General features: G+C 34.8%; 1 protein-coding gene across 40 annotated transcripts in view; it reads right to left on the bottom strand.

The window, feature by feature from the left end:
• RIMS2 (regulating synaptic membrane exocytosis 2) overlaps positions 1–12,187 on the bottom strand; it is a 748,462-nt gene that overhangs the window by 545,567 nt on the left and 190,708 nt on the right. For 29 of the 40 annotated variants that reach the window (XM_058443878.1, XM_058443874.1, XM_058443866.1 and 26 more), the window contains one exon: positions 817–828. The exons of the other annotated variants lie outside the window; for them this stretch is intronic. In XM_058443878.1, the coding sequence (XP_058299861.1) occupies positions 817–828 (12 nt within the window). The remainder of the gene's footprint in view (positions 1–816; positions 829–12,187) is intronic. 40 annotated transcript variants of the gene reach the window in all.

Genomic DNA, 12,187 nt, shown 5'->3' with positions numbered 1-12,187 from the left:
AGAAGGCACTATTTAGAAACTATCAGCTGAATGATATTCTCTTTGAGTTTTATGCCAATTTGAAATGGGAAAACTTGAGAAGTCCTCAACTTTAAGTCTGACTCATCCAAAAGAATCAGATAAAACAATTTTTATCTATATTTGCAGGGAGTCATTAGTCTCCATGGCAGATCCAAATTCAAATCAGACCACTAAGGGCACACACTAGCAGATTATTAAAACCTAGCCGGTAGTCTAATCGTATCTACCTGAGTATTTTAAAGTATGAATACATCCAACATTTAACATGAAGATAATAAGGTAAACCTTTTACCAAATTCTAAAACATGTAAGAAAAATAAAATACATGAAATACTTATAATCAACTGCCAAATATATACTTCAAAAAATTCATATTCAGTGTTATTACTTCATTATTACAACAGTTAAATCTTTATACTAAGTCAGAAAGATAAGATTTTAAAACCTTATCAGTGCAATGATGAGTTTAGCATAATAGAAGATTATAGAAATTTTATCACAATGAGGAATGCTATGAGGTCTCCTTGAAAAAAAATGCTAAATTCTAAAAAGACAAACCTTTTTAAAAATGAAATAATCAATTTTTCTTCTATAATATATGAAGTGTAAATAATTTAAGTTTTTCAGTAAAAGCAGATAGCATGCTTAAATAAGCCATAATGTTTAGCAATTACCATGCATCATAACTATAACGAAACACTGAGAAGTATATAAATTAAATATAGCTATAAAATTAAAACTGGCAATAACAACAATAAGGAAAAGCTAATATTAGACAGAAAAAAAGACTCTAACCACTTTGTCCTCCTGGAGTGAATATCCACGAAAGCAAGTTAGAAAAGACAGAAAAGACAAAACAAAAAAGAAATAATTAATGCCATTCTTAAAGCAAGTAAGAGTTTTTAAAAGTTTTCTTACTGAAATTAAAATTCTGAAAATGTCTAAATTACATTTTGACTGAAATCTAAAATTTCAGATTTTAAAAAATTTTAGGGGGGATTTTTTTCCATACATTTCATTCAATTCAAGCCAAAGCATGCTACAGAAGAGAATATATTAAGATATATAAACAAAATAATTTCCATAACAGCAATTAAATATCCAAACATTGGGAAAAAAAGAATGCTCTTCCTACAAACAAAATCAGGTAAACGCTGAGCTCAAAAAACGGAAAAATGTTTAAGAAAAAAGTTTTATATACAAAGACAATAAAAAACATAGCATCAATCTTTAATTTCATCATATACTATCAAAAGTAGATAAAATGTAATTTTCATGAATTATATATATTGTTTCTGAAGTTTATCTCTGTCCCAATTATTCAGAAGTCTTTTATACTTAATATAACTAAAAAGAAAATATTTTTAAAGTCGTTATTATTGATTACCACTGGTAATTTAGGGTCACTGTTTCCCAATATGATAAGTGTGGAAAATAAAATGAGAAAATACATATTTTGGTCAAAAGGCCTGTTTGAACCAGAACACATGGACACAGGGAGGGGAACAACATACCATACACTGGGGCCTGTTGGTCGGGGGCAGGCAGTAGGGGTGGGGGACCTAAAGCATCAGGAAAAATAGCTAATGCATGCTGGGCTTAATACCTAGGTGATGGGCTGATAGGTGCAGCAAACCACCATGGCACACATTTACCTATGTAACAAAACGGCACATCCTACTCATGTATCCTGAAACTTAAAATAAAATTAAAAATAAAAACAACATCTTGTCTCACTTCAGAACTTGCACTATAGCCACTCGATAGTGCTGCCTCTATATAATGCCAGTGTCCTCGGTTGATTTTATATCTCTTTTCTCTATAATTTAATTGATCAGCTAATTATTTTAGGTCATAATTACTAGACCTGGAAACTCCAGTGGTAACTTGAAGTATGCCCAGGAATATTCATTAAAAATTTAATAATATAATTATGTGTTAAAATTTCTTTTAAATAGTTATTAACATCTTATCCTATTTTATTATCTAAAAAAATTTCATACCAACTACTTTTTTCTCATAATCAACCATCCTTATGGCCATCCTTACTATCTTATCACTTCTAATAATCAGTCACCCTTCCTCTCTACAAGATCAATTTACTTTAAGTATTACTCCCAAATCTACCTTCTCATTATCACTTATATCATTTATTCTATCATTATATTCCCCCTCTGATATTTCCTCTTGATTATCATGGCACCATTTCAGACTATATATGACAAAATCATCTGTCAATAAGTATTCTTTGTGCAACTTTCCATGATTAGTTCCCCAGTCTCCTAGGAAACTAATGTTAATTTCCCCTCAGAATCCTCCTTTAGATAGAGGTATTCCATCTTTCTGATCCCTCCCTCTATATCAGTGCTCTATATTCTATGTAGTTAAACTACCATCATTTGCCTCTCACTTCTTGACTACCTTCTCTCATCAACCCAAAAATACCTCTCTTTCACACCACTACAATATTTTCTCTCAGGGCTGGTCTTCTTTATTCCAAGAATAACAACAATTAAATTCTGTCTGTATAGTTTATATTTTTAATTCATCCACAAGTTTAGATTGCTATCTTCCATAAAACATTATCACAGTGCTGAGCTACAGCAAAGAGCTGGACTTAAACGCAATGCTTACCCCATACTAACATGCCCATGGTAGGTACACTAGACTTCTTTCTTGCATTAATTCACTGACCCATTATGTGCCAAAACATAGAAGCCTACAGCAGTCAAGGGGAATTAAACAGATCTAATCAATTAATAATAATAAACTTTTAAGAGTACTAGATTGGAGGTCTGAAGAATCCAGTGTGGCACAAAAAAGTGAGTGGTTAATTCACCGGAGATACCCAAAGAGAGCATCATAAAGGAGATGATGCTTAAATCCAGAAAAATAAGTAAGTGCTCATCAGGTGGGTAAGAATTGTGGACTGGGAGTGGGATCTAGAGGGGATAAAAGAAGTATTTCAGGAAAAAAGAAAAAAAGGCAGAAATAAGAGAAGTGCAAGTAATCTGGTTAAGACATCTAGAATAGAGTGAAGCTCATGCCTAGTTAGGCAAGGAATAAATCAGAGAGCGGTGACTCTTTATGCCATTAGAAACTTCACTAAGGTGATGAGGAGTCACTGAATCATTTTTAAGCAGAAGGTAAAAATAATCAAATTTGCATTTTACAAATCACTATAGCAGTATTTGAAGGATGTGATTAACAGGCCAAAACTGAAGCAGAGAGACCAATTAGAAGATTGGCCTTAGTCTAGGTGACAGAAGATGAGAACCTAAAAAAGACAGCATCCGTAGTTTACATAGAGAGAAAGGAAATGATAAAATCAAAAAATTGGGGGAAAGGAAAAAAATCTGAGATGATTCCTACCTTTCTGGCTTAGATGACAAAGTGGATAGTAGGGCCAATTAAAAAGTTGAAAATTATAGGAGGTGTAGATTTGGGGGTTCTTCCAGCAATAGGAAATACATAGAAAGTCTGTTTGGACTAAGTGAGATTCAGCAGTATTCCAATACATTTACCGCAAAAGGACTTAGAAACACAAGACATTAGGCCGGGCATGGTGGCTCATGCCTGTAAACCCAGAACTTTGGGAGGCCGAGGCAGGCAGATCACCTGGGGTCAGTAGTTCCAGACCAGCCTGGCCAACGTGGCGAAACCTCGTCTGTACTAAAAATACAAAAATTAGCCAAGCATGGTGGTGTGTGCCTGTAATCCCAGCTACTCAGGAGGCTGAGGCAGGAGAATCACTTGAACCCGGGAGGTGGAGGTTGCAATGAGCCAAGATTGCACCACTGCACTATAGCCTGGGCAACAGAGTGATAATCCATTAAAAAGAAAGAAAGGAAAGGAAGGAAAGGAAGGAAAAGAAGGAAGGAAGGAAGGAAAAAGAAAAATCCAATGTCCTATTTAATGGATTTTTACATAAAATAAGTTTAAAATAAGGATTATTACTACACTTTTATTTTAACTTCAAAAAACATTCTTTCATTTTTCATTTACTTTTTGCTTATGTTTGAAATTAAAGGTTTCTGTTAGGAATCCTTGAAAAGAAATTGGGTGAAGTTAACTGGGTATTCCATTTAAAAGGGATAAAGGTTTTTTGTCCTTGCAATAGTTTACTGAGAATGATGTTTTCCAGTTTCATCCATGTACCTACAAAGGATATGAACTCATCCTTTTTTATGGCTGCATAGTATTCCATGGTGTATATGTGCCACATTTTCTTAATCCAGTCTATCGTTGTTGGACATTTGGGTTGGTTCCAACTCAATAAAATACTGTCATGTGTTTTTATACACATGATTATAGTCCCCATAATGGGATGGCTGGTCAGTTTTTCTATTTATTCCCGAGGAACACACTGACGTCAACGGTTCAACAATGTTTTTACAGCCCACCAACAGTGTAAAAGTTTCCTATTCTCCACATTCTTACACCTGTTTTTTCTGTTTTTAATGATGGCCTATAATTGTTGTCATCAATAATTAAAAAAAAAAGACAAAAAAAAAAAAAAAAGGGATAAAGGTTTTATGACCAACTTACCACCTTTACACCCTTTGTGCTCCTGTATCTACAGTCTGTTTTACCATCCTGCAGTTTTGGTGATATCATGAATTTTTTATATCTTAAACTGTTGTATAGTCTCCTATTATGATTAGAATTCATTATAGATTATATTATTAATCTTCCTTGTATACACTAAATGAAATCTATTTAACTTGGTACTCACCTTATCTAATGATAAGGAGCTTAACTACTGATGAGCACATCATGTACTAAGCAGTATCCTTGACACCAAGAGATTAGGAACAAGTGGATACCAAAAGCAGCTTTCAAATGTAGATGTACCAATAACCAAGCATACCTTGCCTTTGCCATATGTCCAGTGAGCTAACAGTATTTTTTCTCTAATCTAAAATAAATCTCTAAAACCATATACTCCTACACATTTTTAAATTAACATTTAAGTTTTAAGCCAGGCATGGTGGCTCACACCTGTAATCCAAGCACTTTGGGAGGCCAAGGCAAGAGGACTGTTTGAGCCCAGGGGTTCAGGACTATTTCCTGGGCAAGGTGGCAAGACCCTGTCTCCATAAAAAAAAAAAAAAAAAAAGTTTAAAAATTAAGTGAGTGAGGTGGTGTGCACCTGTAGTCTCAGCTACTCAGGAGGCTGAAGCAGGAGGATTCCTTGAGCCCATGAGTTCAAGCCTCCAGTGAGCTGTGATTGTGCCTCTGCACTCTAACCTGGGTGACAGAGTGAAACCACATCTCTAAAAAAAAAAAATTGAAAATTAAAATAAAGTTTAAATGGTTAGGATGCATTTTCAGATATATTGGGTATTGTACAAGTACATTTTAAAAGTGTGATATATATATATATTTCAGATGGGGTCTGGCTCTGTTGCTTAGGCTGGAGTGCAGTGGCAGATCTTGGCTTACTCCATCTGCCACCTCCCAGGCTCAAGCGATCCTCCCACTTCAGCCTCCCAAGTAGCTGGGACCACAGGCACTCACCACCACGCCTGGCTAATTTTTTGTATTTTTGGTAAAGATGAGGTTTCACCATGTTGCCCAGCCTGATCTCAAACTCCTGAGCTCAAGAAATCCACCCCGCCTTGGCCTCTGAAAGTGCTGTGATTACAGGGTTGAGCCACCGCACCTGCTTGATATATTTTCATCAAATCTTGGAACTGCATATTTAGCTTATACACGGAATATATATGGCAAATGTCTACTATATAACGCATTTGGCAAACCACTCCACACTGTTAAACCATCAAATCTGGCTTTCTATCAAAAAGAGTCCAACTTCATTTTTAAATTAAAATTGCTATTATAATGATTCACAAATGGCCATCTCACATCCAAATTCTAATTCTAAAAACAATAGAAGAGGCAATAGAATCTTGCCAAAAAACTGTTGCCTGAATGAAATAAGGCACTGCCCCCTTCTATATATCTTACAAGCCCTCTCATTGCTTTGCCTCTGAACTCTCCCTGAGGACAACACATTCTGGAATTGTCACTTTGTGTGGTGCCCCAGAGATTTCTACACCCTGAGCCAATGTACTATATAAAAGCTAGATTCAGAATAGGTAAGGTTGAGGAATGTACCTTTCTTTTGAAAAATAGAACAATTGTAAAAGTGAGTTGAAAAAGAAAGATTCACAAAAAAGAAAGTGTTCTAAGGTAGATCAACTTTAAGAATATGCTATGAAAATCTTTGCCCTTGAAGTTATTCACACCAGTTACTCCCAAAAAGCATTCCTTCCACAGTAGTGATATACATCTCACTTTCAAGACTACTGTAATATATTTCAGAATATAAAGAACTCGTGAACTCACCAGAGATTCCTGAAGAGAAACAACCCCCAAATTGGCAATGTATATCAATATATTTCAAAGAACTTGCTTAAGAATCACTTTCTAAAAATAAAATACAATTTTTAAAAATCACTTTCCTTTATAACCATTATAAAATTATGTCATTATGCTTCAAATCTGATAATTTATAAAGTGAAAAAACGCATGTTACATTTTAAGTTAAATAATAGAACTGTGAAGATGTACATTATTTATTTTTTTCTGAATTAGTGATTAAGCAGGTGGTAATATATTTTTCTTACCAAAAAGTAAAAGAAACAAAAAGTTAAAGTTGCCACACTTTGATGCTTAAAATAATCCTTATTGTAAATTACTTTTAATGTCTTTCTAACATCACTATCCAATAATTACAAAATAATTGTTTTCTTATAAAGTCATTATTTTTTCACTTGACTAAATATATGGCTTTTATTTATTAAGAGGGTATCATCTTAAAAGGAAACAAAGAGAACCGGTATTTCATAAAATTCTGTTGTGTTGGTACTTCCATATTTCCTGCCCTTCATTTATTTTCTATGTCCTAAATGTACCTCAAGAGAATTAACTAGATGTTAAGGATGGCTCCACATGAAAGAGCCTCAAAATTAAAACAAAAGATTATTTTATTGTATTCTCTTAAAAGATTACTAAGAGAATTTTTAAAAAGCTTTATAATTAAATCATAAGCTATATAATATTTGTGTTCTCATTATTCTATTTCATAAGCTTAGTAAGACTAACTTTCACTGAGATTAATCCTTTTGGGCTATGAAAAATCAAAGAAAGGTATTTACTACCTGTTGAGAACAAAAGCCTTCTACATAAGGCAACTAAGCATGATGATCAAATTTGAAAAAAAAAAATACATTCCAGAGTCTTTTTATTTAGAATATAGGCAAGTTTTATACATGACAAGTCTCTTGCTTGAATAAAAATGTAGAAAAACTAATGAAAGAAATCCAGGGATGTCTTCCCTGAGCTAAAATCTATCTTTACAAATCCTCAGACTTAAGGAAAATATGAGATAAGTGGGAAGTATTGCCTCTGGCTCCATCCTTCTTCCATAAACCATCCCCATCAGGCTAACCCTCAACATATAAAGAGACAGAGTTGATACAGAAAGCTACACAGAGACAGAACCCAAGAGAACTCCAGGGGTTTCTTCAAGTCTTCAGCTCAGTAATGATCAGTGAACATACATGTGAGAAAAATACTCAAGGGAATGGGGTTAAAGAAAAAAAAAGAACATCTAAAAGAATTAGAAAGAAAATAGTTGTTCCTACCAGCAAGACTGGAAAAACTCATAATTCATGGGATACTGGTTAAAGACTCAGTCTTTCCTCTGTAGAGGAGAATAATTATGCTAAACTGAGCATTGCTCCAAATACACCTAACAAACCCTCAAAGAATGTGTAAAAGTATCAAACTGTTTCCATGTAACTTAACTACATCTGAAAGCTCAAAAACAGTTACAGAAACACAAAAATAGCCAACATCCAACAAAGTAAAATATATAACACCTGTCAATCAACCTGAGATATCACACATGAAAAAAGTACCAAAAAAAAAAACAAAAAACCTACATACCGTAATGAGAGTAATCAATCAAAACTAACCCAGACTCAAGGGGGGTTAGAATTAGCAAAAGAGAATATCGAAACAATAATTATAACTGTATTCTATATGTTTTCAAAGTTACAGAGCATAGAATATATCTTAAGTCCCAAATTAAAATTCTAGTCATAAAAACTACAATGTCTGCGATTATTAAAAAATACACTGAATTTTATAAACAGCAGATTTGATATTGCAGAAGAAAAGACCAGTAAACTTGAATGCACATTAATATAAAGAATACAAAATAAAACACAAGGAAAAAAATAAAATTAAGATTAAAGGAAAGAACATAAGTGAGCTGTAGGACAATTACAAGCTGCCTAATATATCGGGAACAGGAGTTCTTGAAGCTGTCTAGAGAAAGGAAGGAACAGCAAAAATATTTGAAAAATAATGGCCAAAACTCCCCCAGGCCCTCAACAAACCTCAAACCAAAGAGACACAAAGAAAAATACACCAGAAAAAATAATTTAATTGCACACAACTAGTGTTAAAACATACTTAAGCAGCAAGTGAAAAATGCTACATTATGCACAGAAAACCAAAGATGAGAATGATATATTTCTCAATGGAAACAGTGAAAGGGAGGAGGCAGAAAAGCAGTACCTTTAAAATATTGAAAGAGAGAATGATTTAGGGAAGGTGGAGCAAGATGGCGAAAGAGAATCTCATGTGATCATGTCCCTGGCAAGAACATCAACTTTGAACAACTATCTACACAAAAAGGCACCTTCATGAAAATTAAAACATCATGTGAGAGATCATATACCTAGTTTTAGCATAATAACAAGAAAAGATGCATTGAAGAGGATGAAAAGAACAGCACTGTCTACACCACTCCTCACCCAACCCTAGAGAGCACAGCCAGAAGAAAGAATATGTGCTTAGAGTGGAACATTAACACTAGGCAGAATTCCACAAGTGCCCATGGAGGGAGCACTTAGAACAAGTCCTCGAGCAGAGGAGAATCTGCCACCCCAGCAGGAAGAACCCAAATCCCGGTCCACTTCACCACAGGCTAACAAAAGTGGCCTTGAGCCGTGAATAAATTTCAGTGGCATCCAGGCCACAGCAACTGCAGTCCTTGGGTGAACCCTGCCACTGCACTGCTCTCGAAGGCTGTGTACTCCAAGTGCAACCCAGCATGAAACCTTCTGGTGGTATCCATTAGAGAACGCCTGCATCACTCCTCTCCCAACTTCAGGCAATACAGTGCAGAGATTCCTTTCTCTTAGAGTAAACAGAGGAAACTTTTTCTTACAATTGGGTACCAGCCCAGCTACAGTAAAATAAACCACCAGGCAGGATCCCAAATCTCCCAGTTGGCCATTGGTTCTGGATGGTCCTTCTAGACGCACCCTAGGCCAAAATGAAATACGTTGCCCCGGCAGTACAAACCCAGGTCCCGGCAGGCTTCACCGCCTGTTGACTACAGTGGCCTTAGCCTTAAGTAAACATCAGTTGCAGTCAGGCAATAGTGGCCAGGGTCCTTGGGCAAGCCCCTGCACTGTGCTGATCTGAGACGCCATGGGATTCGAATATAACCCAGCATGGTGCCACTTGCTATGGTCACAGGAGTGCCGAGTCACCCATCCCCCAACTCCAGGCAACACAGTGCTGAGAGAGATCCCTTTCACTTGGGGAAAAGGGAGAGAAGAAAGCTAAAGACTTTGCCTGGGAACCTTATCTTCCCCAAGTTCATCAGGGCTGGATCGCGAGGATTTGCGGCACACATGGGCTTAGAGTGCCCTCTAGTGCTGAAATGGCTACAGTTACCACGGGCTTAAGTAAATACTCAGTACCCTTAACAATTCTTGGAAGACCCTCTGAAAGGACTGGAACAAACAAAGCCTGACTACAAAGACTGGAATAAATACTTAAGTCTTCAATGCCTAGGCATCAACAAACATACACAAGCATCAAGAACATTTAGGAACATATGACCTCACCAAATTTACTAAATAAGTTCCCAGTAACCAACCCTGGAGTAATAGAGATACGTAATCTCTCAAGCAAGAAATTCAAAATAGCTATTTTAGGGATACTCAATGAACTTCAAGAAATCACAGAGAAGGAATTCAGATATTTCTCAGAAAAAAAGGCAGCATGGAAACTGAACTGATTAAACAAATCCTGGAGCTGGAAACATCAATGATTAAAAGAAATGCATTAGAATTTCTCCATGTGGAATTGATCAAGGAGAAGAAAGAATCAGTAACTCGAAGACAGGCTATTTGAAAATTCACATAGGATAAAAAAGAAAATAAATGAAAAAAATGAAGTACACTTACATGATCTAGAAAATAGGCTAAAAGGGAAAAATATATGAGTTATTGGCCTTGTAGAGGAGGCTGACAAAGAGATTGGGTAAAAATGTATTTAAAGAAATAATAAGAGAACTTCCCAAACCTAGAGAAAGATGGATACACAGGTACAAGAAGGTCAAAGAATACCAAGCAGATTCAACTCAAGTAAGAATACTCCAAGACATATAATAATCAAACTTTCAAACATCAAGGACAAAGAAAGGATCTTAAAAACAGCAAGAGAAAAGAAGCAAATAACATATAAAGAAAGTCCAATACACCTGGCTGCAGATTTAGCAGCAGATGTAGCAGCCAAGAGGAAGTGAGGTGACATATTCAAAGTGCTGGAGGAAAAACTTGCAACAGAGAACTATGTACTCAACACAGCAATCCTTCAAACATGAAGGAGAAAAGTTTTCAAACAAACAAAACCTGAGGGAATTCATTCCCACTAGACCTATTTTACAAGAAATGAAAAAGGGAATTAATCAATTTTTTAAAAAAAGAAACAATCATCCAAAAAACTCCTGTGAAGGTATAAAACTCACTGGTATAAGTAACTACACAGACAAATTCAGACTACACTAAAACTGTAATCGTGACATGTAGTATCTTTAGTATGAAGACTAAAAGTTTACCAAAGTAATAACTACAACAATCTGTTGAAAGAAAGGCATATTTAAAAGATAAAATTTGAGATAACAAAAACTAAATGGGGAAATGAAGCTAAAGTGCAGTTTTCACTTTGCTTGCTTGATTCTTTTCTTTGAAATCCAAGGGAAGTTGTCATCAGTTTAAAATAACTTTCTATAACTATAAAATATATTTTGTAAGCTAATAGAAACAACAAAGAAATACCTATAATAGGTCCACTAAAAATAAAAAGCAAAGAATTAAAATATAATATCAGGGAAAAAAAATCACTTATCCACAAAAGAAGACAGTAGGAAAGAAGGAAGAAGGAACTTACAAAGCAACCAAAAAACAAATTTTAAAATGGTAGTAGTAAGTGGTTACTGATCAATAATACTATCGAATGTAAATTGCCTAAATCCCCCACTTAAAAGACAGAGGAGTGAAATGCATTTAAATAAAAAAAGGATCCAACTATATGCTGCCTAGAACTCACTTGTTTACAGACACACATGCATGGAAAAGATATTCCATGTAAGTAGAAAACAAAACAGATCAGCAGAAGCTATTAGATTTCAAGTAAAAAGCTGTAAAAATGGCATTATTTAATGATAAAGGGGTCAATTCAAGAGATATAAAAACTGTGAATCTATATGCAACCAATGTCACAGAACCCAAATAAATAGGGAAAATATTATTACATCTAAAGGAAGAGAGAGATTGCAATACAATAATATTGGTGAACATCAACACCTCGCTCTTAGTAATGAACACAGCACGCAGGCAGAAAAAGCAACAACAACAAAAAATCAGAACTAAACTAAACTCTAGACCAAATGGACTTAACTGACATTCACAAAATATTTCATCCAACTGTGACAAACTACACATTCTTTTCATTAGCAAATATAACATTCTCCAAAACAGATCATATCTTAGGCCAGAAAACAAGTCATAATGAAATTTTAAAAGTAAAAATCATATCATGTATCTTTTCTGACCATAAGGAACAAATTCAAAATCAGCAAAAAGAGGAATGTTGAAAACTGTACATATACATGGAAATAAAACAACATGCTTGTGAATGACCAATAAGTCAATGAAGAAATTAAGAAGAAAATTTAAAAATTTTCTTGGAACAAATTTAAATGGAAATACTAAATTACTAAAACCAATGGGATACAGTAAAGCAGAGGGAAGTTTATACCGATAAATGGCTATATCAAAAAAGTAGAAAGACT

This window comes from Hylobates moloch, unplaced genomic scaffold, assembly GCF_009828535.3.
Source record: "Hylobates moloch isolate HMO894 unplaced genomic scaffold, HMol_V3 SCAFFOLD_9, whole genome shotgun sequence".
NCBI classification, from domain to species: domain Eukaryota; kingdom Metazoa; phylum Chordata; class Mammalia; order Primates; family Hylobatidae; genus Hylobates; species Hylobates moloch.
The sequence above is the reverse complement of the archived record's forward strand: the minus strand, read 5'-3'. Positions and strand labels throughout refer to the sequence as shown.